Genomic DNA, 27634 nt, shown 5'->3' on the forward strand with positions numbered 1-27634 from the left:
TGGAAAAATTTGGAGATTTCACTTTTTTTTTTTTTTGACAGACTTTCACTCTTGTTGCCCAGGCAATGGTGTGATCTCGGCTCACTGTAACCTCCGCCTCCCGAGCTCAGATTCTCGTGCCGCAGCCTCCCGAGTAGCTAGGATTACAGGCACCCACCACCACGCCCGGCTAATTTTTTGTATAATTTTAGTAGAGATGGGGTTTCACCATGCTGGCCAGGCTGGTCTCGAACTCCTGAACTCAGGCGATCCGCCTGCCTCAGCCTCCCAAAGTGCTTGGCTTACATGCGTGAGTCACCGCGCCCAGCCAACGCCCTGCTAATTTTATAATTTTCTTGTAGAGACGGGGTCTGGCTGTGTGGCCCAGGCTAGTCTCCAATTCCTGGCTTCAACTGATTCCCCTGCCTCAGCCTCTCAAAGTGCTGGGATTACAGGTGTGAGCCACCGAGTTCGGTCTCACTCCACTTTTAACAAACCTTTTAATCAATATATAACAGACATATAGAAAAGGACACAAATAAGCGTAGAGTTCAGTGAATATTCACAAAGCAACAACACCTGAGATGAACCAGCACCCACATGAACAAGCAGAACGTTGCTAGCATCTCTGGAGTGATGCTCATTTAACCCTACGAAACCTCATGAAGCCGACCGTTTTATCAACCCCATTTTACGCATCAGGAAACAAGCGTGGAGAGGTCGGTCTCAAGCAAAACCCTGTCGAAACCGACATTTGAATCAGATCCGCTGACTGACTCCAAAGCCAATGCTCTCAAGAAGAAGCCGGTTTGGGGGTTAGACGGTGAGTTCAGCTTTGAACGGATGTTGAGTGGGCGTCTCATTTTATCTGGTTTTACAGAAACTTACTTCCAGACGTCACAGCCACAGAAACCACAGCTAACCAGGCCATCGACGCTTTGTCTACACAGCGCAGCTTCCAGTGAGCCCGCGGCATGCCGCGCGACCTCCCCACACACGATGGCGCTGTCGCAACGACAGTAACAGGAGTGGCGCTCTCTACTGTCGCGGAATTCTTGAGGCCGGAAGAATGAGAGGGCAAAGGTCACGTAGACGGCGCGCCCAGCCCAGTACGCCTAAGTTCTCGCGCGACTTCCATTTCCGCCCTTTCGGCTCTCTGATCAGCGCCATGGCGGTTGGCAAGAACAAGCGCCTTACGAAAGGCGGCAAAAAGGGAGCCAAGAAGAAAGTGTAAGTGGCGACTGTCGTGGCGTCCTGCTTTTTGGATGTCTGCTGGAATCGGCAGGCTGGTCCTAGATCGCGGCGTAGGCCGGATGGCGAGGATTCCAGTCGGATTTTACGGGCCGTGGCGGGTTGGTGCATCCAGGAACGCGGCCTGGAGGGTCTGTGTGTTGAGTAGCGGCAGGTCGGCTGCCTTTCCCAGGCCTTCTGGTCCTTGCGCACTTCGCATTTGAGCCGGCTTGCCGCCGCGACTCGGCTGGAATGTTTGTTTTGTGGGCTCACGTGCTGCCTCAATTCCGCGGGTGTTTGATGGCACTGCGACAGCAGGAGTTGAGGAAAGCACCCTCCTATCCATTCAGGACCTGTCAATCCTGCATTTGCTTTGTCCCGCTGGAATCTGCGAGCTCCTACTAAGCTTTGAGGCCATGCAGGGTCTTAGTTATCAGTACATGCCATTACGTACCAGCAAAGTTAATGAGATTGCATGTTACTCGTACCTGTGTAGTGGAAGGACCGATGGATGTCACTCGTGTCTGTGTAGTGGAAGGACTGATGAGGGTGGGAAGTGGACATAACCTTTCGAAGTCTGATGCATGCAGTGAAACGTAGAGTGGGAAGAGCTAGATTTATGTTTGTGCCCCTCACCTCACTGTGAGATACAATTTAGTATCAAATTGCCGGTTAGCTTTTTAAAATATTAATGGAAAATAACATTAACAGTGATATTAGAGTGAAGAAAGCACAGAATAAACATGTAAAAATGTAAGAATAAAATAAAAATGTAAGAATGATCTGCAATGAAACTTAAGCATTTTCTTAAAATCCAGGGTTGATCCATTTTCTAAGAAAGATTGGTATGATGTGAAAGCACCTGCTATGTTCAATATAAGAAATATTGGAAAGACGCTCGTCACCAGGACCCAAGGAACCAGTAAGTAGCTTATTCTTGGTTTGTATTTTCCTTAAGTTGGCGCTTGTATATTGTAGCAGGCATCTTGGTCTGTTGGTCCTGTGGTGGGAGACTTTAAGGGAATGTCAGCTCTCGGTTGCAGCCTTGGTACCTGTAGTGCTTGTTTTTAGTACAGCACTTGGAGAAGCAAGATGGTGCTTTTTGAATTAAGAAAATGTGCCATAGGTAGTTCTGAGCTTCTAATAAGTACTGTCGATAAGTCACTCGTGTCTGGATAGATTTGACAACAAAGGTTAAGGTCTTTACGATTTACCATTAACTTAATTTCTACCCTCAGTTTACAGGCTTGACTTTGCTTATATGGTTCCTAAATGTTGATACTTGTTTTTTCTTTTGTAGAAATTGCATCTGATGGTCTCAAGGGTCGTGTGTTTGAAGTGAGTCTTGCTGATTTGCAGAATGATGAAGTTGCATTTAGAAAATTCAAGCTGATTACTGAAGATGTTCAGGGCAAAAACTGCCTGACTAACTTCCATGGCATGGATCTTACCCGTGACAAAATGTGTTCCATGGTCAAAAAGTGGCAGGTGAGACCCAAAGTTCCTTAGAGTGTGTTGTGCTATGCGTGTTTGACCAAGGATAGCATGGTTTGATATGACAGGAAGGAGCAAGTTCATTTTATTTATTTATTGATTGAGACCAGTGAAATGTCCACAAAGTTCATTTAAAATTTTGTTTTCTTGCCGTTATTGAGTGCTAACTCTGGGGTTGCCACACCATGATATTTTACTTAATATTTAAATCTAAGATTTAATAGTGGTGTATCATCAAAGTCAGATTTTCTTGCTGCATAGATCAGTGGTTTTTTGAGGAACGTTTAGGTGCAGGTGGACGGTTTTGCCTGTCTTCAGGATATTTTTTGACCTCAGAATTGAGTGTTGATTAACTGTGGCAATAGAGCATAATTGTGGCAGAGCCTCTGGTGTGAGGTTAAAATCTTGGCTCCATTTCCCTATTGTGTTCTCTTTGGAAAGTAACTTGTTTTCTAAGCCTCGGTTTCTTTATTTGTAAAGTGCAGGTGAGAGTATCATTTTATTGAATTGTGAGGATGAAATGAAAATATTTCAGATGTTTCTGGCTAACTATCCAGTTAGAATATTTTGGGGGAGTTTTTTGTTTTTGGGAGATTGAGGCTCCAGGCTAGAGTACAGCGGCACCATCTCTACTCACTGCAACCTCCTCCTCCTGGGTTCAAGCGATTCTCGTGCCTCAGCCTCCGGAGTAGCTGGGATTACAGGTACCCGCCACCATGCCCAGCTAATTTTTGTATTTTTAGTAGAGACAGGGTTTCACCATATTGGCCAGGCTGGTCTCGAACTCCTGACTTCAAGTGATCTGCCTGCCTCAGCCTCTCAAAAGTGCTGGGATTACAGATGTGAGCCACTGCACCTGGCATAGTTTGAATATTTTGTATGTGGGAATGAACGATGACAAAATGTTTCGGTCCCAAATGATACATACTGATTATACCGTTACATTTATCCTGGCATTCCTCTAAGGCTTTATGGTTTACATTTCTGGAAATATTTTAAGGTCTCTTATCTGTAAATTGTATTTGATTTTTTTTTTTTTTTTTGTTAATACTAAGGTTTAAAATTTACAAAATGCAAAAAAGGCAAATCAGTTTTCATCACTACCCAATATGGTTTTTGTTTTTTCAGTGTAGGCAATAATATGACCACTAATTAGGGGTTTTTAATTATATTTTAGCTCTGAAATTGGGTATTTAATCATCAACATGGCTTTAGTTTGGAACATTAAAGACATCTCTCAAGGTGTACATTTAGAGTTGTTATAGCAGTCACCTATTCACAACACAGTTTTTTGAAAATGATATAATCACTGTAGATGTTCATATAAAATACCATGGATCCTCTCAGAACCTATTTTCCTCTGGCATAGTTTTACACTTGAAGGGGGATGAGCTGTTTAGAGGGGTATATATGTATTTGCAGTGGATGTGGGTTTGGGTGCCGTCGAAATAGTAGTAGTGATGGAGGGTAGAGAGGAGGAAGGGCAGTTGAGAGGACCTGGTTATTTAATTGGGTAAGAATTTGGGGGTAACTATTGGTAAGTTCAAGGAAGTTAATTCTGTAAACTTAAGAGATGTTATTTATATTAGGATATTTTATATTTAATAATGAATGTTTGACAATTTGACAATCCAGCTTTTTAAAAGTAGAACTTCAGGTATAAATGGATAACGTAAAACCTGTTAAATCTGACAGTATCTTTTTTCTCCAGACAATGATTGAAGCTCATGTTGATGTCAAGACTACCGATGGTTACTTGCTTCGTCTGTTCTGTGTTGGTTTTACTAAAAAACGTAACAATCAGATACGGAAGACCTCTTATGCTCAGCACCAACAGGTCCGCCAAATCCGGAAGAAGATGATGGAAATCATGACCCGAGAAGTGCAGACAAATGACTTGAAAGAAGTGGTCAATAAATTGTAAGTGTTTCTTTGCTTCCTCACACATCACAACCTTGAGTATTGATTATTCCTCAGATAAGGGAAAGCATATGAGACAAGGTAAAGGTCCGTTGAAATCCTGTCTGTGAATCCTTCTAGCTATATCCCTTTACGTGAAAGAGTAAGTACTCAGTAAATATTATTATTTGAGTCAGAGTCTTACTCTGTTGTCCAGGTTGGAGTGCAGTGGTGCAATCCTCCTTGGCTCACTGCAACCACTGCTTCCTGGGTTCAAGCAGTTCTCGAGCCTCAGCCTCCTGAGTAGCTGAGAATACAGGGGACTGCCACCATGCCCAGCTAATTTTTTTTGATTTTTAGTAGAGATGGGGTTTCACCATGTTGGCCAGGCTGGTCTTGAACTCCTGACTTCAGTTGATCTGCTAGTACTCTGTAAATGGTAACAGTTTTTTTTTGTTTTTATTTATTTTGAATGAAGCTGTCTCACAGTAGATGGAGTTGAAGGACAGGAAATGTTTTTCCCCTACTTGGAAAATAGACTGCTGAATAAGCTGAGTGCAGTGGGATGTGCCTGGAGTCCTGGCTACTCAGGAGGCTGAGGCGGTAGGATTGTTTGAGCCCAGGAGTTTGAGGCCAGCCTGGGCAATATAGGGAGACCCTGTTCCAAAAAATAATAAACATACGTATATATATATACACACAGAGAAAATATACCGAATAGACAAAACCTTTCATGATTAATAACACATGGGAATAAGTGATGAAAAAAGTTTCGGTCCCAGATGATGGCCAGTGATAACTTACATTTTTCTGATGTTCCCATGCAATATACAGTTAGCTAAGAGGGTGTAATGGAAAAAGCATAAGACTTGGACTCAGAAGACTTTACTAAGTGTAATTCAGATAGATCATCTATCCTTTACATGTGAAAGGAAAATAATAGCTTATCTTACAGGAGGATTTATGCAGGTTAAATGAGGTAGGTGTTACATGTGTAAGTTTATTCCAAGGCTTCTCTGCATTTAAAGGAAATGACTTATCCCCTTATATCTCATAATTAGGACTTTAAGAAAAAAAATTTACTGTTACTGGTTTGCAGGATTCCAGACAGCATTGGAAAAGACATAGAAAAGGCTTGCCAATCTATTTATCCTCTCCATGATGTCTTCGTTAGAAAAGTAAAAATGCTGAAGAAGCCCAAGTTTGAATGTAAGTGAGAAATCACATGATTCCTGTAGGGCCAAATACATTGTTTTTGGGTGGAGGAGGAGTTTGGGGCTATATCATGGCCTTCTTTTTCTTCCTGTCATGCTTGCATAGTAGTGATGACCATTGTTTCAAGATACACTATTACTAACAGGTTTTTTTTTTTTTTGCCTTTTAGTGGGAAAGCTCATGGAGCTTCATGGTGAAGGCAGTAGTTCTGGAAAAGCCACTGGGGACGAGACAGGTGCTAAAGTTGAACGAGCTGATGGATATGAACCACCAGTCCAAGAATCTGTTTAAAGTTCAGACTTCAATTAGTGTCAAATAAAAAGTTTTATTTGTGATGGTTTGCTTCTGAACATTGTTTTTTTAAAAATAATCTGACAGCTTGGTGGATTAGATAGTAAATTTGACAGCTGGTAAACTTTTCTGACCCAGACAAATTGGATATAAACATACTACTATGCACTTTTACTGTAAAGCTGAAATGGGGCGGAGAATCTGTTACCAAGGTGGCATTTAGTGCTATCCACCTACAGTCATTCATTCATTGAGTTTCTACCTCTTCTCAAGCCTTCAGTTTTCTCACTTCTTGCTTAGCTGATAACCTTGCTTCGTATAATCACTAAAAAAAGTTGTAAAGCAGATGAGAAAAGAACCCCACAAATTTCTGTTACCTATTACTTTGCCACCTATGCATGTGTTAAATCATACTACCTTCTGTCATACCACTGGATGGATTGTGCTAAGACATAAGACAGCCTTTTTGTTTTTGCCAAATTGGCCTCATGGCTCCAGCAGTTCACACCTTTATCAATTCCTTGCTATGCCTTCCATCACCACACAAGTACTAGTAATACAAATCCCAGAGCACCTTACTCAGCCCCTTGATAGCAAAGCTCAAAGGAATGTTTTATGTATCTACCATTTTTTTTTTCTTTACATAGAAAAAATCACATATTTGAGGTCGTGTGCTAGCTCATGCCAATAATCCCAGCACTTTGGGAGGCTGAGGTGGGTGGACTGCTTGAGGTCAGAAGTTCAAGACCAGCCTGGCCAACATGGTGAGACACCGACTCAAAAAAAAAAAAAATTAGCCACGTGTGGTGGTGGTCACCTGTAATCTCAGCTTTTTGGGAGACTGAGGCATGAAAATCACTTGAACCTGGGAGGTGGTGGTTGCAGTGAGCTAAGAACACACCACTGCACTCCAGCCTGGGCTACAAAGAGACTGTTTAAAAATAACGTTTGAGAGACATGATCTTCCTCTCACCCAGGATGGAGTAGAGTGGTGTGATCATAGCTCGCTGTAACCCCAAACTCCTGGGCTTAAGTAGCCCTCCCTCTCAGGCCTCCTGAGTAGTTGGGACAGGCCTGTGCCACCACACCCTGCTTTTTTTTTATTTTAAAGACAGCCTCACTGTCACCCAGGCTGGAGTGCAGTGTTGCAATCTTGGCTTACTACAACCTCCATCTCCCAGGTTCAAGTGATGCTTGTGTCTCAGCCTCCCCAGTAGCTAGGATTATAGGCGCCCGCCACCATGCTGGGCTATTTTTTTGCGTTTTTTAGTGGAGATGGGGTTTCACCATCTTGGCCAGGCTCATCTTGAATTCCTGGCCTCAACTGATCCTCCCGCCTTGGCCTCCCAAATTGCTGAGGTTACAGGTGTGAACCACTGCACCAGGCCCACCCTGCTAGTTTTTAAGTTCTTTGTAGGGTCTTGGCTGTTATGTCCAGACTGGTCTCAAATTCCTGGCCTCAAGGGATCCTCCTGCCTGAGCCTCCCAAAGTGCTGGGAGTATAGGTGTGAGCCATGGTGCCCAGCCACATTTTTTAGTTTTTATTTTTCTTGGATTTGTTGCAGTTAGGCTTTTCCTCCAACACCACTCCAAGAAATTTCATTGTTAAGATTAGCAGTGATTTTGTTGGTAAGTCCAGTGGTCCATTCTTTTACTCGAGGTCTTTTGACCTCTATTAGTGACTTTTGGTTGTCACCTCGTCCTATTAGTGATTCTTGACAGTTGATTTCTTCCTGATTTTAACTGTCTTCCAGATCCTCGACTCAAGCTTTTCCTACATCATTGGCTACTCCTTTGCTAGTTCCATTTTTTAGACTTTTAATCAGTTTTATAAGGCCCTAGGGCTGGTTGGGTGCAGTGGCTCATGCCTGTAATCCCAGCACTTTGGGAGGCCAAGGTGGGTGGATCACGAGGTCAGGAGTTAGAGACCAGGTTGGCCAACAGTGAAACCCTGTCTCTACTAAAAAATAAAAAAATTAGCTGAGTGTGGTGGTGGGCACCTGTAGTCCCAGCTACTCGGGATACTGAGGCAGGAGAATCGCGTGAACCTGGGAAGCAGAGGTTGCAGTGACCTGAGATTGGGCCATTGCACTCCAGCCAGGGTGACAGTGTGAGACTCTGTCTCAAAAAAATAAAAGGCCCTAGGGCTTGGTCAGTCCTTACACGTTTCTATACTCTCCCTAGGTTCTTGGTTTTAAATTAATGGAGATTTTTATGTTTCTAGCCTGTACCTTTCTTTGGGAGATCAAGGTTTGTCTAAGTGCCAACTTGATATCCCCACTTGGATGTCAGACAGGCATTTAACATACAATGTTCTAAAATGGTATCATCTCAATTGTACCCACCCTTTTGGTTGCTTAGGCCAAAGTCCTCTGTGGGCATCCTTGACCATTCAGTTGATTCAAACCATATATATCTGGAGTCTAATCAGTTATTACCACCTTTCGCTATTTGAAACTAACCACCATTACTACTTGGATTGTTAACTGCCTACCTTGTCTATGTCCTCTCTTGTAGAAGTCTTTTATTTTTTATAGGCAGGATCTCACTCTGTTGCCCAGAATGGAATGCAGTGATGCAATCATAGCTCACTGCAGCTTTGCATTCCTGGGCTCAAGCGATCCTCCTGCCTTAGCCTCCTGAGTAGCGGGGGCTACAGGTGTGTGACACCATGGCTGGCTAATTTTAAAGTATTTCTTGTGGAAATGGGGTCTTGCTATATTCCCAAGGCTCCAAGGCTGGTCTGGACCTCCTGGCCTCAAGTGATCCTCCCGATTACAGGTGTGAGCCACTATACCAGGCCCTGAAAATCTGTTTTAGATGATTCATTCAAAGATCCATGCGATCTTGCGTCTGACTTGTTTCGTGCTCCTATTCCCCTTGCTCTTTCCTGTGCTTGAAATATTCTCCTTTACGTGGCCATAGTGGTTATTTCACCTCCTTGAAGTCTCTGCTGTTTGTTGTTTATTTTTAAGCAACCTGAATGAGGACTTGAAGTCTGTTCTAATAATGTCTCCTCCATAGAATCTGGTGATGCCCTCTGACACTCGTGATTTTTTTCCAGTTTTGTTTACTTGTGTCTATGAGAAAAATTCCATGAGGACAGTGTTTTTGGTGGTGGTGGGGCACAGATTCACTGTCAGATCCTCATTGCCTAGGTGTTCAATTCGTTGAATAAAGGAATGAGTGATATACCCTATTAATGTCCCTTAGCCAAGAAACAAATGCCTTATTTTCTACTAAGGGCTGGTTTAGACATAGATATGGGTCCCAAATGGTAAGGGCTCCCTCCCCAGGGTAGAAAAAGAGGTCATGGGATGAGGACTGGTTATTACATAAATGGTGGTTTTCCTTTTGATGCATTGAGGCTGGATATAATTTAGTAAAATAATAGTATAATCCATAATCAAGCTCTAATCTGCTACACCTCAGAACAGGGGTTGGCATAGTATTCTACTTTTAGAAGGGCTCATTTGAAAAAGGTTCCAAAAGTAATTTTTTTTTTTTTTTTTTTTTGAGACAGAGCCTTGCTCTGTTGCCAGGCTAGAGTGCAGTGGCATGATCTCGGCTCACTGCAACCTCTGCCTCCCGGGTTCAAGTGATTCTCCTGCCTCAGCCTCCCAAGAAGCCGGGACTACAGGCACCCGCCACCAGACCCGACTAATTTATTATATTTTTAATAGAGACAAGGTTTCACCACGTTAGCCAGGATGGTCTCGATCTCCTGACCTCGTGATCCACCTGCCTCAGCCTCCCAAAGTGCTGGAATTACAGGCGTGAGCCACTGCACCTGGCCATATTTTATTTTTAAAAAATGGTTTGGCTTATTTGATGGATTTAATCCAGTTTCCTTCCCAGAGACCAACTCGAAGGTGGTTAACATAACTATCTACTGAAAAACACTGTAAGGGGTGTTGCAAATTTCTCATTTTAAGTATCTGGATGGCTTTCCTTTTTTTTTTTTTTAGAGACGGAGTTTCACTCTTGTTGCCCAGGCTGGAGTGCAATAGAATGATCTCAGCTGGATGGCTTTTCTTTATTGATTTTACTTGAACGATGTTCCCTTAGTTTCTCATAGGAAAACTTTTGTGATCAGGGATCCACGACCCTTCAAAAACAGATGACTAGCTGGAGTGCAGTGGCTCACTGCAAGCTCCGCCTCCTGGGTTCACATCATTCTCCTGTCTCAGCCTCCTGAGTAGCTGGGACTACAGGTGCCTGCCATCACGCCCAGCTACGTTTTTGTATTTTGTAGTACAGACGGGGTTTCACCATGTTAGCTACGATGGTCTCAATCTCCTGACCTTGTGATCTGCCCGCCTCGGCCTCCCAAAGTGCTGGGATTACTGGCTTGAGCCACTGCGCCCAGCCAAGGCATCGCTGTTGTTAGCAGCAAACTGAATATTCAATTTGAAATGAGCTTTTGCTTCTTTAATTTGAACAGTTGAGCAGTATCACTAATGAAAGTGCATACTCATGTGAAAAGGGAGAAAAACTGCTAGGGAGAGTATCCTGAATTACCTGGGTAATTCAGTAATGACACTGGTTCATAAATGTGGAAGAGTGTGGAAGGGGAGATCAAATGATTACTGAAAACGGTTACAATTTTTGGGGGCATGTGCTTATCCCAATTTTCCCCACGAAGTTTTCATAGTTGCACTGTGTCAGAACTGCTTGAGTATACAGCCATCACTTGACTACTCTCCCTTTTAGCCTTCATTTAGTCTCAGTGCTGCGAGTAACTATGTTTTGTTGTTTTTCTTTTGAGAAGAAGTCTTGCTCTTGTCCCCCAGGCTGGAGTGCAGCATGTGATCATGGCTCACTGCAACCTCCACCTCCCCTGTTCGAGAGATTCCCCTGCCTTAGCCTCCCGAGTAGCTGGGATTACAGGCGCCTGCCACTACACCAAGCTAATTTTTTGTATTTTTAGTAGAGACAGGGTTTCACCATGTTGGCCAGGGTGGTCTCGAACCCCTGACCTTATGTGATCTGCCCACCTTGGCCTCCCAAAGTGCTGGGATTACAGGCGTGAGCCACCATGCCTGGCCACAAGTAACTGTTTAATGCCCACCACCAGTCTTTAGATTGATGGCTGTCTAGTTATTCTGGTTGTCTGAAGCATGTTCTTTGGTAGGTTCCTTAGGAAGTTCTTATTCTTCCATGGTGAGTATAATTTGTCAGTGTACTTTCTGTCTCAAAAGCACTTTTGCTGCATCCTTAGCTCACTCTGAGCATCTTAAATACGCTACTTCAATTTTTTTTAATAACATAAAGCATTGCTAGTGAAAAGTATGATAATTAAGTTTCTTTTAAAAGTCTTTGGCTTTGGGTAGAGGCCCCCCCAATTTTTTCTTTTTTTTTTTTTGGAGACAAAGTCTCACTCTGTGCCCAGGCTGGAGTGCAGTGGCACGATCTCGGCTCACTGCAAGCTCCACTTCCCAGGTTCACACCATTCTCCTGCCTCAGCCTCCCGAGTAGCTGGGACTTCAGGCACCAGCCACCACGCCCGGCTAATTTTTTGTATTTTTAGTAGAAGCGTGGTTTCACCGTGCTAGCCAGGATGGTCTCGATCTCCTGACCTTGTGATCGGCCTGCCTCGGTCTCCCAAAGTGCTGGGATTACAGGCGTGAGCCAACTGCGCCCAGCCTTTCTGTTTCTTTAAAATCCAGTAATTTTGCTTGAATATGTCTTGCTAGGGTTTTTTTCTGATTAAGTAGTGTTACATAGGCAGTATATTCTTTTTTTAATTTTTGATACAGAGTTTTGCTCTTGATGCCTAGGCTGGAGTGCAATGGCACGATTTCAGCTCACTGCAACCTCTGCCTCCCAGGTTCAAGTGATTCTCCTGCCCCAGCCTCCTGAGAGGATGGGATTACAGGTGTGCACCACCATGCGTGACTAATTTTGTATTTTTAGTAGAGATGGGGTTTCACCATGTTGGCCAGGCTGGTAATCCCAGCACTTTGGGAGGCCAAGCTGGGCAGATCACTTGAAGTCAGGAGTTCTAGACCAGCCTGGTCAATGTGGCAACACCCTGTCTCTACTAAAAATACAAAAATTAGCCGGGTTCGGTGGCATAGGCCTGTAACCCCAGCTACCTGGGAGGCTGAGGCAGGAGAATCACTTGAACCCCAGAGGAGGAGGTTGCAGTGAGCCAAGATTGTGCCACTGCACTCCAGCCTGGGAGCCAGAGCCAGAATCTGTCTCAAAAAAAAAAAAAAAAAAAAAAAATTTGCAGGTAAAGTTTTCCTAAATTGCAGTTTTTATAGATTTGAAAAAATATTTTACTACCTGTGAAAATTATATGAAATCCAAAATAAATGTAAATATCCACAAATCAAATTGTATTGGAACACAGTCATACTCATTCATCTTTAAGTATTGTCTGTTTCTGCTTTTTAAAATTTTTAATCTACTTCTAAATAGACATGGGGTCTCACTATGTTGCCCAGGCTGGTCTTAAACTCCTGGACTCAAAAGAATCCTATTGCCTCAGCCTTCCAAAGTGCTGAATAACAGGCATGAGCCACGGCACCTGGCCCACTTGCTGCTTTTTGCGCTACAACTGCAGTGGTGCGGATGCAGTTCACACTGAGGTGGTGCACTCATCACTTCATACCGAGGTGCACACTGCAAACTGCAGTGATACTGCGCTCAAACATTTTGAGCGCCATGTTTTACCTGAGAAAACACACCTTCACAAATGAAATACAGGCGAGGTGCTGTGGCTCATCCCTGTAATCCCACCACTTTGGGAGGCCAAGGCGGGTGGATCACTTGGGGTCAGAAGTTCAAGACCAGCCTGGCCAACATGGTGAAATCCCGTCTCTACTAAAAATACAAAAATTAGGCGTGATGGCATGCTCCTGTAATCCCAGCTACTTGGCTGAGGCAGGAGAATTGCTTGAACCTGGGAGGCAGAGGTTGCAGTGGGTGGAGGCTGCAGTGAGCTGAGATGGCGCCACTGCACTCCAGCTTGGGCAACAGAGTGAGACTCCGTCTTAAAAAAAAAAAGAAAGAAAGAAAGAAATACAGAAAATCTTGTTACGAATCATTGTTCACAGATGAAAATTTGCAACTCATTTTTATAATGGAAATCACTAAGCCCTAATTTAATGAAATGTTAGTCCCCATCCCAAAAGAAAAAAATTCCATTTTTTTCCTCATTAGTAGATCTGTATTACAAAAAAAAGTACTCAATTATTATCATCATAGTTTGAATTTCATTACTAATTTTGTGGAAATTGTTTTCTCTTGTTATATGCCTACATCCCAGTTTTGCTTCTTGGCCCACAAGGCCACAACGATTTATCAGGCTTTTTAAGAAAAAAGTTTGCCGGGGCCGGGCGCGGTGGCTCAAGCCTGTAATCCCAGCACTTTGGGAGGCCGAGGCGGGTGGATCACGAGGTCAGGAGATCGAGACCCTCCTGGCTAACACGGTGAAACCCCATCTCTAGTAAAAATATAAAAAACTAGCCGGGCGAGGTGGCGGGCGCCTGTAGTCCCAGCTACTCGGAGGCTGAGGCGGGAGAATGGCGGGAACCCGGGAGGCGGAGCTTGCAGTGAGCCGAGATCGCGCCACTGCACTCCAGCCTGGGCGACACAGCAAGACTCTGTCTCAAAAAAAAAAAAAAAAAAAAAAAGAAAAAAGTTTGCCAATGCCTACTGTAAATAAGAAAATAAAGCATCCAAATTAAACTGAAAGGGTTTGGGCAAAACTTGCTGTGGAGAAAAAGGTTTCTTAAATTTCTTAAATTTATAAAATTTATTTAAAAAATATAAAAATTTTATTTTTTTGGATATGGAGTTTCACTCTTGTTGCCCAGGCTGGAGTGCAATGGCACGATCTCAGCTCACTGCAACCTCTGCCTCCCAGGTTCAAGTGATTCTCCTCCCTCAGCATCCCCAGTAGCTGGGATTACAGGCATGTGCCACTGCGCCAGGCTGAGTTTGTATTTTTAGTAGAGATGGGGTTTCTCCATGTTGGTCAGGCTGGTCTTCAACTCCTGACCTCAGGTGATCTGCCGGCCTTGGCCTCCCAAAGTGCTGAGATTACAGGTGTGAGCCACCGTTCCCAGGCAAAAATATTGTTAAATTTAAGTGTGTGAGTCCCTCTGGGCCAATTCAGTGTTCTATTTTCCACTGCTAAATGTGAGATTGATGTGTACATGCTTGTGCACTTCATGTTTCAGAGGAGGATCTCCCATTCAGGGCACTGCTGTATTTAGAAAAGTGTTAATGGAACAAACTCCCCTGCCATTTGCCATGTGTGTGTGAGTGTCAGTATTTAAACACAAGTGTTTCTACTCTCTGATGGCCACAGTTTTCACATGAGAGAGAGGATGCTGTCCAGTTGTTTGACAACTCAGAATTCTCAATCTCATACTTTGTGGTTTCGCCACACCTCCACCAACAGGAGTGTTTGATAAAACTCCAAAAAAATTCAGGAGCCCGTTCACCAAGTAGTTTCTTGGGACTGTGTGGATGGATTCACAGTGCTTAATCCCTCTGGCAGTCGAGGACAAACTGCTATCTCTGACATTTCACTGCTTCTAGGCTTATTGGAGGGCTTTGGGTATTGGAAACCGCAAGCCTCACTTAAAAAGCCTTGCTGATAAAAAAAAAAAAAAAAAGTGTGTTCTGGGATGTAGCAGCCTTAGGATTGTCTTGGTTTTGCATGAAGTGCTAGTAGAAACTTCTGGAAAACTGTTTATCTCGCACTCCACTGCGTGAAGCGTACTTGCACCTGTTGGCTCAATGGGGTCCTTACTTCACATAAGTCTCCTAAATGATTGGACCTGATTCACTGATGGCTCTGCAGAACGGCAAGCTGATACTATCCATTGTGCTGCTGTTGCAATCCAACTTCAGTGATAGCCATGCAACTGAAGTGAATGAAATCCCTGCTCAGTGGGCGGAACTCAGTTCTCATAGCCAATACTGCTTTTGATTAACCTTGTCCTATTTTAACAATTATTATTTTTAGAGACAGGGTCTTGCGCTGTTGCCCAGGCTGGAGTGCAGTGGTGTGATTGCAGCTCACTAAGGGATCCTCCTACCTCAACCTCCTGAGTAGCTGGGGCTACAGGTGTGTGTCTCATGACCTGCTTTTTAAAATTTTTGTAGAGATGGGTGGCGGGGGGGGGTCTCGCTATGTTGCCCAGGCTGGTCTTGAACTCTTAGACTCAAGGGATTCTCCTGCCTCAGCCTCCCAAAGTTGAGATTACAGGTGTGAGCCATCACACTATTTTTTGCTGACTTGGGCTGTTACTAATGGCCTAGACATCTGGTCTGCCACTTGAAAGGCAGACTAAAGACATCTCTTTTAAGGCTATAAACTATGAAAATAAATTGTGGCTGCCAAGCGGAACATCTGGGTCACTCATGTAGATGGCTGTGGTTAAGGGCTGATAACACCTAAGACTGATAACACCTTGGAATCAAGCTGCTAATGAAGTCAGCATCACCTGGATTGTCCTCACAATGGCAACACATCCACCATGGCGGACTAGGCACCTCGTAAAGAACTTTCTCATGCATGCCAATCTTGGTGACCCCTGCTAAAGTTATCCCATTTGTCTGGAGGTAAATAAGGGCACATTACACAGGATATGGGCCTACTTGCTCCGAACTGACTGACTACACTGGCCATTTGGCCTCCTCTTAGGACAACTCATGACGGACAGGCTGACTGCTGTTGAGACATTCTTAGGCTACGACGTAGCTGTTTCAGCCTTATCAACTGACTTGGACCACACAATGACAGCTATTGAAACTAATGTGTCATATTCTTAGTCTATCAAACTATTTGCAGTCTGACAATAGGGCTCCTTTTGTCACAAAGGCCACTCAGCAGTGAGCCAAAAGAGATTATTTGATGACTATTTCACACTCCCTACCATCTGCAGATAACTGGCATTGTTGAGCATTAAAGAGGTTACTGAGTATATCACCGTGACGACTCCTGTTCCACATACCTGACTATCCAGTATTTGGGTCACAGAATAGGACAGTCCTAGAATCCCAGAAAGGGATTATCTCCATTTCACTGTCTCCTGGATAGTAATCAGGACAAAGGTCTGGCTGAAAGAGGAAGGTGAAAGAAAAGGTCTGGATGAAAGATGGGATGATTGAAGAAAAATGTGTTACAGGTATTAATTTTGTATCAGTGGAGGGAAGGCAACAACCCTGGCAACCGGGGAGAAAACAGCTCAGACCACACTAAGGAGTAAAGACAGGGTCTCATTCCATCACTGAGGCTGGAATGCCACGCTGCTATCACAGCTCACTACAGCCTTGACCTCCCGGGCTCAAGGGACCCTCCCACCTCAGCCTCCTAAGTAGATGGGACTACTGGCACATGCCACTACACCTGGCTAATTTTTTATTTTTTGTATTTATTTTTGTATTTTTTGTATTTATTTTTGTATTCACTGTATTTCCCAGGCTGGTCTTAAAACTCCTGGCTCAAGGGATCCTCCTGCCTTGGCCTCCCAGAGTGCTGGGATTACAGGTGTGAACCACCATGCCTAGCTGGAAGGGGAATCATTAATGCACAATTTGTTCCCTAGGTCAGTTTCTCAACCTTGGCACTATTAATATTTTAGGCCGGATAATTCATTGTTTAGCAGTTACACTAGCCTGTACCCATTAGATGCCAGTAGCACCTTCCCTCTAGTTGTGACAAATAAAAATGGCTCAGACATTGCCAAATGTCCCCTGAGGGGGCAAAACTGCCCCCAGCTGGAACCACTGCCCTTGATTCAAAACCACTACCTGAATCAAGTGGCAGCTGCAGCTAACAGTCTACCCTGCTGCTGGGTTTGTCCAGACCACTATGAAATGTGCTATGAAAACAGAAAATCTCTGTGGACATGGTCAGTCCTGCACTGTTCTGCTGTGCCTGATATCATCAACAACAGCACCCAAATTGGAATGTATACAGACATCAGGACCAACACAACCTTGATTCAATCTGACTGATCGTATGCTTTCCATGCCTGAGTGGTCTTGGGTAATACCATATATGGCTATTTGGTGACACTGCCCCTGTGACTTAACCAATGTGATGATACAAATCAGGTTTAGCAACGAGTCCTGAACCAAAGTGACTTGTGTCCTTTGGGGTTATATTTTTGTATGTAGGGGAAAAATGGGTCATGAGATGTCTCCCCATTAAGGACAGGGGTCACTTTCTGGCCCATTGATTGTCTAATTATTGCCATGACACCAGAGATTAACAGACCAGTTTAAACTCTCCGTGCAGGTCTTAATGAGTAAAATACCCTGGCCCTAGAATACCTCATGGCTGCTAAAATCGGACTGGTACTCCCTGAGATTTATTCACAGTGAGCTGTCTGGGACCCTGGAGAGGAAGACTGAGATCAATACTGCAGGTTGGCTTCATCTGCTGCTTTGAGTCTTGATAATAGACTTAATTAAACGTCATATGAGACAAATTGAGTGGATTTGGTTCTGGCTTCTATTGGTTAGATTAATCGAAGTGGTTGGTTGTCAGAGAAGCACGCTTGTGTAAAAATTTAAGTTTGGCCAAGAATGTGTCAGGCTGAGGAGTGAATAGTGACAGAGGCAATGTACTGTAGACCCCAAGTGTCTCTGCACATTCTTGCTGAGTGTGCCAAGAATACAATCCCTTGACTGTTCTTTACCCTGGCCACTTCTCAGGGCTGTTTTTGCACCCTTGTGAGCAACCTTGAAGGATGAGGTAATGTCTCCCCCAAGAAAAAAGCAAGCTTGCTTCCACTTGCTATAGTAGATCTCAGTGTTCCTCTCCTGTCACACAACTCACTGTATAATGGGCCCTTTGCATCACCTCCTCGGGATTTGGGGGGGTATAGGAAACTGACACATAAGAACATGAAACTCTGGTTCTCACTTTTGCTGTGAGTGATAAAGTCTTTTGTTCCTGGCCCAGAAGTCTTATGTCTTCTGCTAACATCCATGAAACCATGACAGACTAACTTTTTAGCTTACAAGTTGGGTAAAATGGCTAACACTGCACAGTTCCTGTCAATTTCTCCTCCCCAATTATTTGAAGCAAATTGAACATATCAAAAGTAAATATTTCATCATGTATCTCTAAAATGATTTAAAAAGAAATGTAACCACAATCCTATTAACACAACTCCAAATTTCAGTAGGAATCTTTAATTTCTTTAAATATCCAGTCATACCAATTTAATGAGTCATTAATTCTCTGACGTAATGCTGTGATAGGCAATGCAACTGTGACAGCTATGAAGGGTAATGGGTTGCCATTTGCTAAGATCATTTAAGAAGTCAAGGTAGGGCCGGGTGCGGTGGCTCACATCTGTAATCCCAGCACTTTTGCAGGGTGAGGTGGGTGGATCACCTGAGGCCAGGAGATCGAGACCAGCCTGGCCAACATGGCGAAACCCCATCTCTACTAAAAATACAAAAAATTGGCTGGGCACGGTGGCTCATAACTTTAATTCCAGCAGTTTGGGAGGCCAAGGTGGGTGGATCACCTGAGGTCATGAGTTTGAGACCAGCCTGACCAACATGGTGAAATCCTGTCTCTACCAAAACTACAAAAATTAGCTGGGCATGGTGGTGGACACCTGTAATCCCAGCTACCTGGGAGGCTGAGAAGGAGAAGGGCTTGAACCCAGGAGGCAGAGGTTGCAGTGAGCCGAGATCACACCATTGCAATCCAGCCTGGGTTGACAAGAGTGAAACTCCATCTCAAAAATAAAAATACAGATACAAAAAATTAGCTGGGCGTGGTGGCAGTCACCTCTAATCCTAGCTACTCCGGAGGCTGAGGCACAAGAGTTGCTGGAACCTGGGGACAGAGGCTGCAGTGAGCCAAGATCACACCATTGGACTCTAGCCTGGGCAGCAAGGGCAAAAATCCGGCTCAGGAAAAAAAAAAAAAAAAGAAGTCAAGGTAGGAAAAATTATTGCAGGTATCAATTCCTCGAAGTGTGTAACATCCATCCCAGCCCTATTATTTTTTTGATACGGATTATTTTTTGATATGTATATGTATATATACGTATATATGTGTATGTGTATACACGTTTGTGTATATGTATATGTATATACATATGTATGTGCATATGTATATACACACATACGTATATGTACATGTATATATACAAACACGTGTATACATGTATACATACATGTATATATACACATACACATGCATACATATATAAATATACACATACCTACATATATGTATACACAAACACTTTTTTTTTTTGAGACAGTGTCTCTGTCGCCCAGGCTGCAGTACAGTGGTGTAATCTCAGCTCACTGCAACTTCCATTTCCCAGGTTCACGCAATTCTCCTGCCTCAGTCTCCCCAGTAGCTGGGATTACAGGCCCGTGTCACCATAGCCTGGCTAATTTTTGTATTTTTAGGAGAGACAGGGTTTCCCTATGTTGGTCAGGCTGGTCTTGAACTCCTGACCTCAGGTGATCCACCCGCCTTGGCCTCCCAAAGTGCTGGAATTACAGGTGTGAGTCATACTGCTCTGCCAGAGGCCAATATTTTGGTATTGTCAGTTAATTTTTGTGAAACACAGACAGACAACCAGTAGGTAATATTCCTGCCAGAATTATGAATGTAAAACATTACTTCTCCTAAAAAATATTTAATTATTGCCTAATTTACAATACTTGAAGATAAATAATCCGTGGTATACATATAATTAGAATTCCTTTAAAAAATCAGAATACGTCTCAGACTCTGAAATATAAATCTGTTAGCTTAACAGTGCTTTGGTTAATCTATTAGACTCCAATATACTTATACAGTGTTTTGTGTTATATTTTAATGAAAATCTAGATTTATGATTGCTCTACTGTTATCAAGGGTAGAGCTCTACAAAATACAGCTGTACAAGATCTGATGTTCTAAATATTTGAATATTTTCTATTAAAGAGAAAAAGGAATCCCCATTAGTGGATCCATTCATGTTTCAGTTTCTAGGTGACATCAATATAAATTGTCCACATAAAACCGAGAAGCTGACAGGACTTTTCTTCCTGAAGGATAAAACTTCAAGGCTTTAATACATACTGTGTAATTCTTTCTAATCATGAAGTATTAGAGGCTACAACCATTACAGGCCAATGAAACAGATCAATTCTTCTTGTTTAACTGCTAAAGAGAAATGTATCACGTTGCCATAATAAATGGAAAAAGAACTCGATTGGAAATCCGCAGAGACAGGTTTTACTTTAGGCTCTGCAAGTAACTGTGACCTTAGGCAAATGATTTAACCTCTGCAAGTTGAGCTCTGGTCTCCAAGGGCTCTCTTCTGTGGTGTAACAGGATGAGCTTGCAATTAAGAGAGAGGCCCCTAGATGGTGGTGGTGTTCTGAGTCAGGCTTTCTATTTTTTTCCTTCTATAATTACAGTGAAGTAAAAAGGCACAAGTTAGAAAATGACTTCACGTTAGTTCTGAAAAAAATTCAGTTGGCTGGGCAAGGTGGCTCACGCCTGCAAACCCAGCACTTTGAGAGGTCGAGGCGAGAAGACTGCTTGAGCCCAGGAGTTCAACACCAGCCTGGGCAACATGGTGAAACTCCGTCTTTACAAAAAACAAAAAATTAGGCTGTATGCGATGGCTCACACATGTAATCCCAGCACTTTGGGAGGCCGAGGCGGATGGTCACTTGAGGTCAGGAGTTCAAGATCAGTCTGGCCAACATAATGAAACCCGGTCTCTACTAAAAATACAAAAAAATTAGCCAGGCACGGTGGTGCGTGTCTGTAATCCTAGCTACTCAGGAGGCTGAGGCAGGAGAATCACTTGAACCTGAGAGGCAGAGGTCACAGTGAGCCCAGATCGTGCCACTGCACTCCAGCCTGGGCAAGAGAGCAAGACTCCATCTCAAAAAATAAAAATAAAATAAAATAAAATAAAATAAAACAAAATGAAAAACAAAAAGTTTGCCAGATATGGTGGCACATGCCTATAGTCCCAGTTACTTGGGAGGCTGAGGTGGGAGGAACACTTGAGGCCAGGAGTCTAAGGCTGCAGTGAGCCGAGATCATGCCATTGCACTCCAACCTGGGCAACAAAGTGAGACCCCGTCTCGAAAAAAAAAAAAAAAATTCACTGTGAAGAATTCATTCAATGGCATTCAAAATGACATTGAATCATGAATCATATGGCTCATGTGCATTTTACATTAATTAAAAGAAATAAACCATTAATGATTATACCAAAGTGAACATATCACCTTATAATTAGTCCATATAGTCATCATTATTTTCTCTAGGTATATTTAGGTAAGCTTAAGAAACTGAGTAAAAACTAAGCAATGATTGTTAGGAGTACTGATTTACAACCCTATAGAAAAATGATTTTTTTTTCAAATGCCAGTCCTACTAATAAATTCTGATAAGCACACTTTCTTTCAGTTTGAGTATTACAGACTGAATTCAAGACCTGTGATTTCTATGAGCACAATGACAGATATATTCCATTACCCTTCCAGCCATGTAAACAAGGGCATCTTTTAAAGAAAAATGCTTTTAGTGTTCAAAGGATAAGAATAATATATTAAATGGCTTCTCTAGGTTTTTTTTCACCTGAGTCTGCTTGCTAGGAAAGGCTTCTCTAGGTTTAACTTATCAAAGAAAAAGGATTAAGAGATTCTAGTTTGAGGAGGTTTAGATTTTAACCTAAAATTCCTGAAAGGAAACAGAATGCATTCCTATTTCTCTCCCATAAAATTCACTGAGTATAAAAATTATGTTTCTCCTTAAACATGGTCAGTCTTGCCTTGAATTCAATCAATATGCAGAATAAGAAAGTACCTATGAGAGCCCATATATTAGCTTTTTGCTTCCTGTCAGTTGGGTGGGTAATGAGTGGCAAGCACAAAATAGAACATGAGAGTGAAATGACATAAAACTGTGAATTTTGTTTCAGTATAGATTTATGTCAAAAATTAAAGTGGAAAGATATTGAGTGAATCCAAGATAGTATCGCTGTATGTGAAAGTCATCCATCCATCCATCCATCCATCCATCCATCCATCCATCCATCCATCCATCCATGCATGCATCCATCCATGCATCCATCCATCCATCCATGCATCCATTCATCCATCCGTGCATCCATCCACTCCAACCAACCAACCTACCCAACCCACCAACCAACCTTTATTGAGCCTGAATGGTGCAAAGGACTAGAGATACAAAGATAAGTAAGATACCACAGGCCAGGTGCAGTAATACCAGCACTTTGGGAGGCTGAGGCAGGCAGATTGCTTGAGCCCAGGAGTTTGAAACCAGCCCAGGCAACATGGTGAAACCCTGTCTCTACAAAAAGAAAAAAAAAAATACAAAAATTAGCTGGGCACGCTGATGTGTGCCTGTAGTCCCAGCTACTCAGGAGGCTGTGGCAGGAGAATCACTTGAGCCCAGGAGGCAGAGGTTGCAGTGAGCCAAGATTGCATTGCACTCCAGCCTGGTCAAAGGGAATGAAACATGAAACCCTGTCTGAAAAAAAAAAAAAAAAAAAAAAAATATATATATATATATATATATCACTACCACCTCCATTCTCAAAAAACTCAGTCTAGTATGAGAAAGGGACTTTGAAAGTTCAGTTCAGTTTATTACAGTGTCAAGTAGATTTACAACTATTGCACTTATCATTCTGCTGACAGAAGGCCAAAATTTAAGATGGAGATTTTCCTCTAATAAAGATAGGTCTTCAGAATCTTCAATATAAGATGTTAAAATTATAAAGGCAAAGATATATACCTCATGTTCCAGTCCATATCCTTCCTGCTGTTGTACAGTTTGCTGCAAATGATAATTTAATTTGGATAATGCTTTAAATAGATTTCTCATGAAATTACTTTTGAGTGAAATTTGACAAGAATTTTCTTTATACTCTCTTCTTCACCAAAACGTATTAGAAGTCCCCATAGTCCAAAATAAAATGTAACCACAGAATGGGGAGATAACTTTAGTCAAACACCAAGTAAATATTAGCTTCTTTGCAGAACTCCAGGTGGTATTCATGTAAAAGTGTGGTCATTGGTTGCCTAACTTTTTGGACAATGGGGAAAAAAAACAATAAAAGCTAAAATGTGGTCCAGCATATGAAACTCTTCTCAAAAACAGAAGAAGGTCATGAACATTGTTGGGAAAATGTTTCACATTTCCAATGAAATTCTATTCCATTGATCTGTTTGGAAGATTGTCTTCAACCTATTTGGCTCTAGTCCATAAACTGTAATTGATTCAGTCATGTAAAGAACCACTTTTATCTTAAGCTTAGAATTTATAACAATGGAAAGCAGGAAAATGGTTTTTCATTTACTCTAATAATTGTGCAGGGATGAGCTAGGGAAAAAATAAAACAAAAAAGTATCAGTCTTCTGTCCTCTTATTTTTCATTCTGATTATATCACAAAGAAATGAGCTGTGGAGGTTTGGCACTGTTTTCCATCTTAACAGTTGTTCTGTATTCTAAGATTTTATATGTGATTCATAATGTACTACTATAACAAGACACAATTTTTATATATTACTGAAATAATGCAAAGAAAATGAATTTTCCTTTGGGTCCAGTAATTGTCAAAGGAATGATTGCAGATTCAGGAAATGTGCTTTGTAATAACTCTGTTAACATAAAGTATACACTGAGAAAAAAAATAAGTATGGCACATATATGGAAGGATTAGTTGTATTAGCAAGGCATTTCAGGGATGGTTTTGGTTCTTTAGACTAAGTAAGACACATCCAATTTAGACCCCCTTCAAATCCTTAAGACAAATGGGAATCACTTGGTAACATAAGGATTATTTTGGTGGGCAGGGGCTGATTTCACCATGTGCTTACAAATGCTCCAACTAGTTGGTAAACTCCCACCTGAAGGAAGGATTTGCTCTGGTAATAAGGTTGATATGCTCAAGCTGTAAGAATTAATTTGAATATCAAAAATGAAATTTAGATTGCTAACCATGTCGTTACAGCATGTAGAATATTAAATGTTCTCTTTTTAAACTAAAGTAAAAAAATGAAGAAGCATGGTTAATTCACTTGTGCTGATTAAAACAGACGTCCACGTGCAACTTCTGCGTGTAAGCCTCCCCATGCTGCCATGCATGCCACCAGATGCTTTCCCTTCGCCTTGCTAATCCCACTAGATGATTTCCTCGGTAGAACCCTAGCTCATGGGTTTCCATGTGCATGTTTCTACTGTAATGAAAACTATCTACAAAATCTAGACGTTTTCTGCTTTCAGAAAATTCTAGTGTACCATGTACAGCTTAGATATTTCTTTTTCAGTTAAAAAAAATAGTGCAAAAACATATCTGATAGTCAAGGTGATAGTTCAAGTGAGTTCTTGTGCCAAGGAACACAGTCAAGCTTCTCCTCTAGCTGATCTGTAGAAACTGTATGTAGTTTTTGGGAAATATTCCAGATTTTCCCATTAGTTCTCCACTCATCCAGTCATCATCTACAGATTCCAGCTCTGTTATTATATCTCCAGCCTGTAAGACAAAAGGAGTTAGAATTATTGGTTTCTGTTGAGAATAAGCATAGTAAATAGTGGCCTACCTAGGGCAGCATGAATAATCTCTATAGAACTCATTTATCTTGATTGCTGAGAGATTAAATGACAAAGATGATCTATACCTAATGATGCCCTTTGCTTGTATGCCTCTATTCCTTAAATCTCATTCCTTTGCCATTGCCACCCTTGCTGCACTTTGATTTTCCTGCTTATATTTTGTGCCTCTCAAATTCACCACTCCTAATCTAAAATCCCTCTTGAACAAATAATACTAGTTACCACACACACACACACACGATTATTTATTGAGTACCCACTATGTGTCAGACACTTTTCTGGGCACAATTAATATTCCCTCATTCTACAACGGGAAGGCAAATAAGCTAGCAGAAGAGGACAGAAAGCATGGGATTGCCAACTCATTAGGGCCATCAAGGGAGGGCCTCACTGAAGGTGTCATAAAGGCAAAGACTTGGAGATGAGTGAGTCATGTGCTTCCTGTATGCCTTGTCTTATTCTGTGTACTTCACAGGAAATAACTTATGTAAACACCACCACAGTCCTAGAGATGAGTATTATGTTATCCTCATTTTAGAGATTTTTTTTGTTTGTTTGTTTTTTCCAGACAGAGTCTCGCTCTGTTGCCCAGGCTGGAGTGCAGTGGCGCAATCTAGGCTCACTGCAACTTCTGCCTCCCAGGTTCAAACAATTCTCCTGCCTTAGCATCCCAAGTAGTTGGGATTACAGGTGCCCGTCACCACGTCCAGCTATTTTTTGTATTTTTAGTAGAGACGAGGTTTTACCACATTGGCCAGGCTGGTCTCAAACTCCTGACCTTGTGATCCACCTGCCTTGGCCTCCTCGCAAAGTGCTGGGATTACAGGTGTGAGCCACTGCCCCTGGCTGAGATATATTTTTATAGATTTCCTTATTTTAGTGAAAAAGAAACCAAAACTCAGATAGATTATAACTTGCTAGTGTCGCATGTCTAGTTAGTGGTAGAACCAGATTTCAAATCTAGTGCGATTCCAGGGCTTGTATTCCTAACCACTAGACTATGTGGCTGCCACATTTTACAATGGTCCTTTTTACTTAGAAAGGCTTTTACTATAATTGCCTTTTATCAATACCCAGAGCATTTTGCACTTTACATTTATTCTTGCACATAATGGCATTTCTCCTCTACCATTTGGTTTATCACATTCCTCCTATGGCCCCGGTATCTTTTTTTTTTTTTTTTTGAGACAAAGTCTCACTCTGTGGCCCAGGCTGGAGTGCAGTGGCACAATCTTGGCTCACTGCAACCTCCGCCTCCTGGGTTCAAGCGATTCTCTTGCCATGGCCCCAATATCAAATTTGCATTTTTCCCATTTTAAAGAGCTTCACCTTGACTCAGGACACTGATTTATCTTCATCGGGTTAGTCAAAGGGGCTGTGTGTCTTATTCATGTGCAAATTAGAATTCCTTCAGCAGATGAAGACATAACTATTTTGTTCTTTATGGTTTCTAAACATTTCTTAGAATCTGTGTTTAAGATGCTACAATGGTCCAATATGACTCTGGCTACTGTTAAGAATACCTTTATCAGGCTAACTGGATTTATTTGTAGCCTTAGTACATTACCCTCTGGGAAAAAAAAGTGGCTTGATTTAAGGGTTTTCTTTATGGAAAACGGAAAGGAAACATGCTATCAGATGTTATTAATTTACTCTGCTCTGCTAAAATCTGTAAAAATTCTGGCAATTCAAAGTTTTTGTTATAAATAAGTTCCTTCTGGTTCCTAAATTATAATTTAATAGTTAACTGAAGCTATTCTTGTAGGTCTGGTCCAAACCTACATACCGTGTCAGTTTCCTGAGGGCTAGGACTATTTGTTTTTTTTTTTGAGACGAAGTTTCGCTCTTGTTGCCCAGGCTGGAGTGCAATGGCGCGATCTCGGCTCTCTGTAACCTCCGCCTCCCAGGTTCAAGCGATTCTCCTGCCTCAGCCTCCAGAGTAGCTGGGACTACAGGCGTGAGCCACCACGCCTGGCTAATTTTGTATTTTTTAGTAGAGACGGGGTTTCTTCATGTTGGACAGGCTGGTCTTGAACTCCCGACCTCAGGTGATCCGCTTGCCTCGGCCTCCCAAAGTACTGGGATTATAGGCATGAGCCACTGTGCCCAGCCAGGCTAGGACTATTTTAAAAAATGAGTTTTGGCTGGGCACAGTGGCTCACACCTGTAATCCTGGCACTTTGGGAGGCTGAGGCACATGGATCGCCTGAGCTCAGGAGTTTGAGACCAGCCCGGCAACACAGTGAAACCCCGTCTCTACTAAAATACAAAAAATTAGCTGGGCATGGTGGCACATGCCTGTAGTCCCAGCTACTCAGGAAGCCGAGGCAGGAGAATTGCTAGAATCTAGGAGGCAGAGGTTGCAGTGAGCTGAGATTGCACCTCTGACTGTACTCCAGCCTAGGCAGCAGAGCAAGATTCCTTCTCTAAAAAAAAAAAAAAAAAAAAAAAATCAGTTTTATCTATTAACATTCTGTGGATATTTAATAAAACTGAAAGCAGTGTAGAATCCCTTAATAACAACAACAACAACAACAATTCTAGAACTATCTTATGGACAACCACTTGTAAAATGAAATGAAGATAACCTGTTTTCTGGGAGATACTGTGCATTCTGTTATTTATATTGACATAGTTTAAATGAAGACCAAAATAACATCCAAGAAATTTGAATTCAGATTTTCACTTGCAGTAAGTTTATGTAAAGATAAAAGGAATACATTTCGAGCCACTGACTCTCAAGGACTAAGGCAACAGTTTTCTTTCTTCTTTTTTTTTTTAAAAAAAAATTTTATTTTAAAGATCAAGACTTTAAAGGAAAAAAGGGAACTGATAGAAGGTTACGAATTTTTAATTTTGCATAGCTACAGCATAAGAAATACCTATCATTTATGGCTGGGTGAGGGGGCTTATGCCTGTAATCCCAG

At 42.2% G+C, this 27634-nt stretch overlaps 2 protein-coding genes and 2 non-coding genes across 5 annotated transcripts in view; 3 read left to right on the forward strand and 1 right to left on the reverse strand.

The window, feature by feature from the left end:
- Nucleotides 1-1054: 1054 nt before the first annotated feature.
- On the forward strand, nucleotides 1055-6154 carry RPS3A (ribosomal protein S3A). Its single transcript, XM_010372517.2, has 6 exons — nucleotides 1055-1209; nucleotides 2028-2131; nucleotides 2510-2697; nucleotides 4415-4623; nucleotides 5702-5811; nucleotides 5987-6154. The coding sequence occupies exons 1-6, from the start codon at nucleotides 1148-1150 to the stop codon at nucleotides 6106-6108; spliced, it is 795 nt and encodes a 264-aa protein (XP_010370819.1). The 5' UTR covers nucleotides 1055-1147; the 3' UTR covers nucleotides 6109-6154.
- On the forward strand, nucleotides 3590-3661 carry LOC115896193. The gene has a single exon (XR_004056125.1). It is a non-coding gene; the product is annotated as a small nucleolar RNA SNORD73 (small nucleolar RNA).
- LOC115896197 lies at nucleotides 5355-5420 on the forward strand. The gene has a single exon (XR_004056129.1). It is a non-coding gene; the product is annotated as a small nucleolar RNA SNORD73 (small nucleolar RNA).
- Nucleotides 6155-22712: 16558 nt separating the features above from the next.
- The window catches only part of SH3D19 (SH3 domain containing 19), a 195023-nt gene continuing 190101 nt past the window's right edge, over nucleotides 22713-27634 (reverse strand). Inside the window, exon 21 of one of the 2 annotated variants that reach the window (XM_010372515.2) lies at nucleotides 22713-24627. In XM_010372515.2, coding sequence (XP_010370817.2) covers nucleotides 24511-24627 — 117 coding nt within the window. In that variant the 3' untranslated portion in view covers nucleotides 22713-24510. The remainder of the gene's footprint in view (nucleotides 24628-27634) is intronic. The other variant, XM_030916386.1, reaches the window with a different exon arrangement.

The sequence above is a fragment of the Rhinopithecus roxellana genome, chromosome 2, assembly GCF_007565055.1.
Source record: "Rhinopithecus roxellana isolate Shanxi Qingling chromosome 2, ASM756505v1, whole genome shotgun sequence".
In the NCBI taxonomy this organism is placed as follows: Eukaryota; Metazoa; Chordata; class Mammalia; order Primates; family Cercopithecidae; genus Rhinopithecus; species Rhinopithecus roxellana.

Coding starts and splice junctions, on each gene's coding strand:
- RPS3A (XM_010372517.2), top strand. CDS start 1,148: ATGGCGGTTGGCAAGAACAAGCGCCTTACGAAAGGCGGCAAAAAGGGA. Junction 1,210..2,027: donor AAGGGAGCCAAGAAGAAAGT/GTAAGTGGCGAC, acceptor CTTAAAATCCAG/GGTTGATCCATTTTCTAAGA. Junction 5,812..5,986: donor GAAGAAGCCCAAGTTTGAAT/GTAAGTGAGAAA, acceptor TTTGCCTTTTAG/TGGGAAAGCTCATGGAGCTT.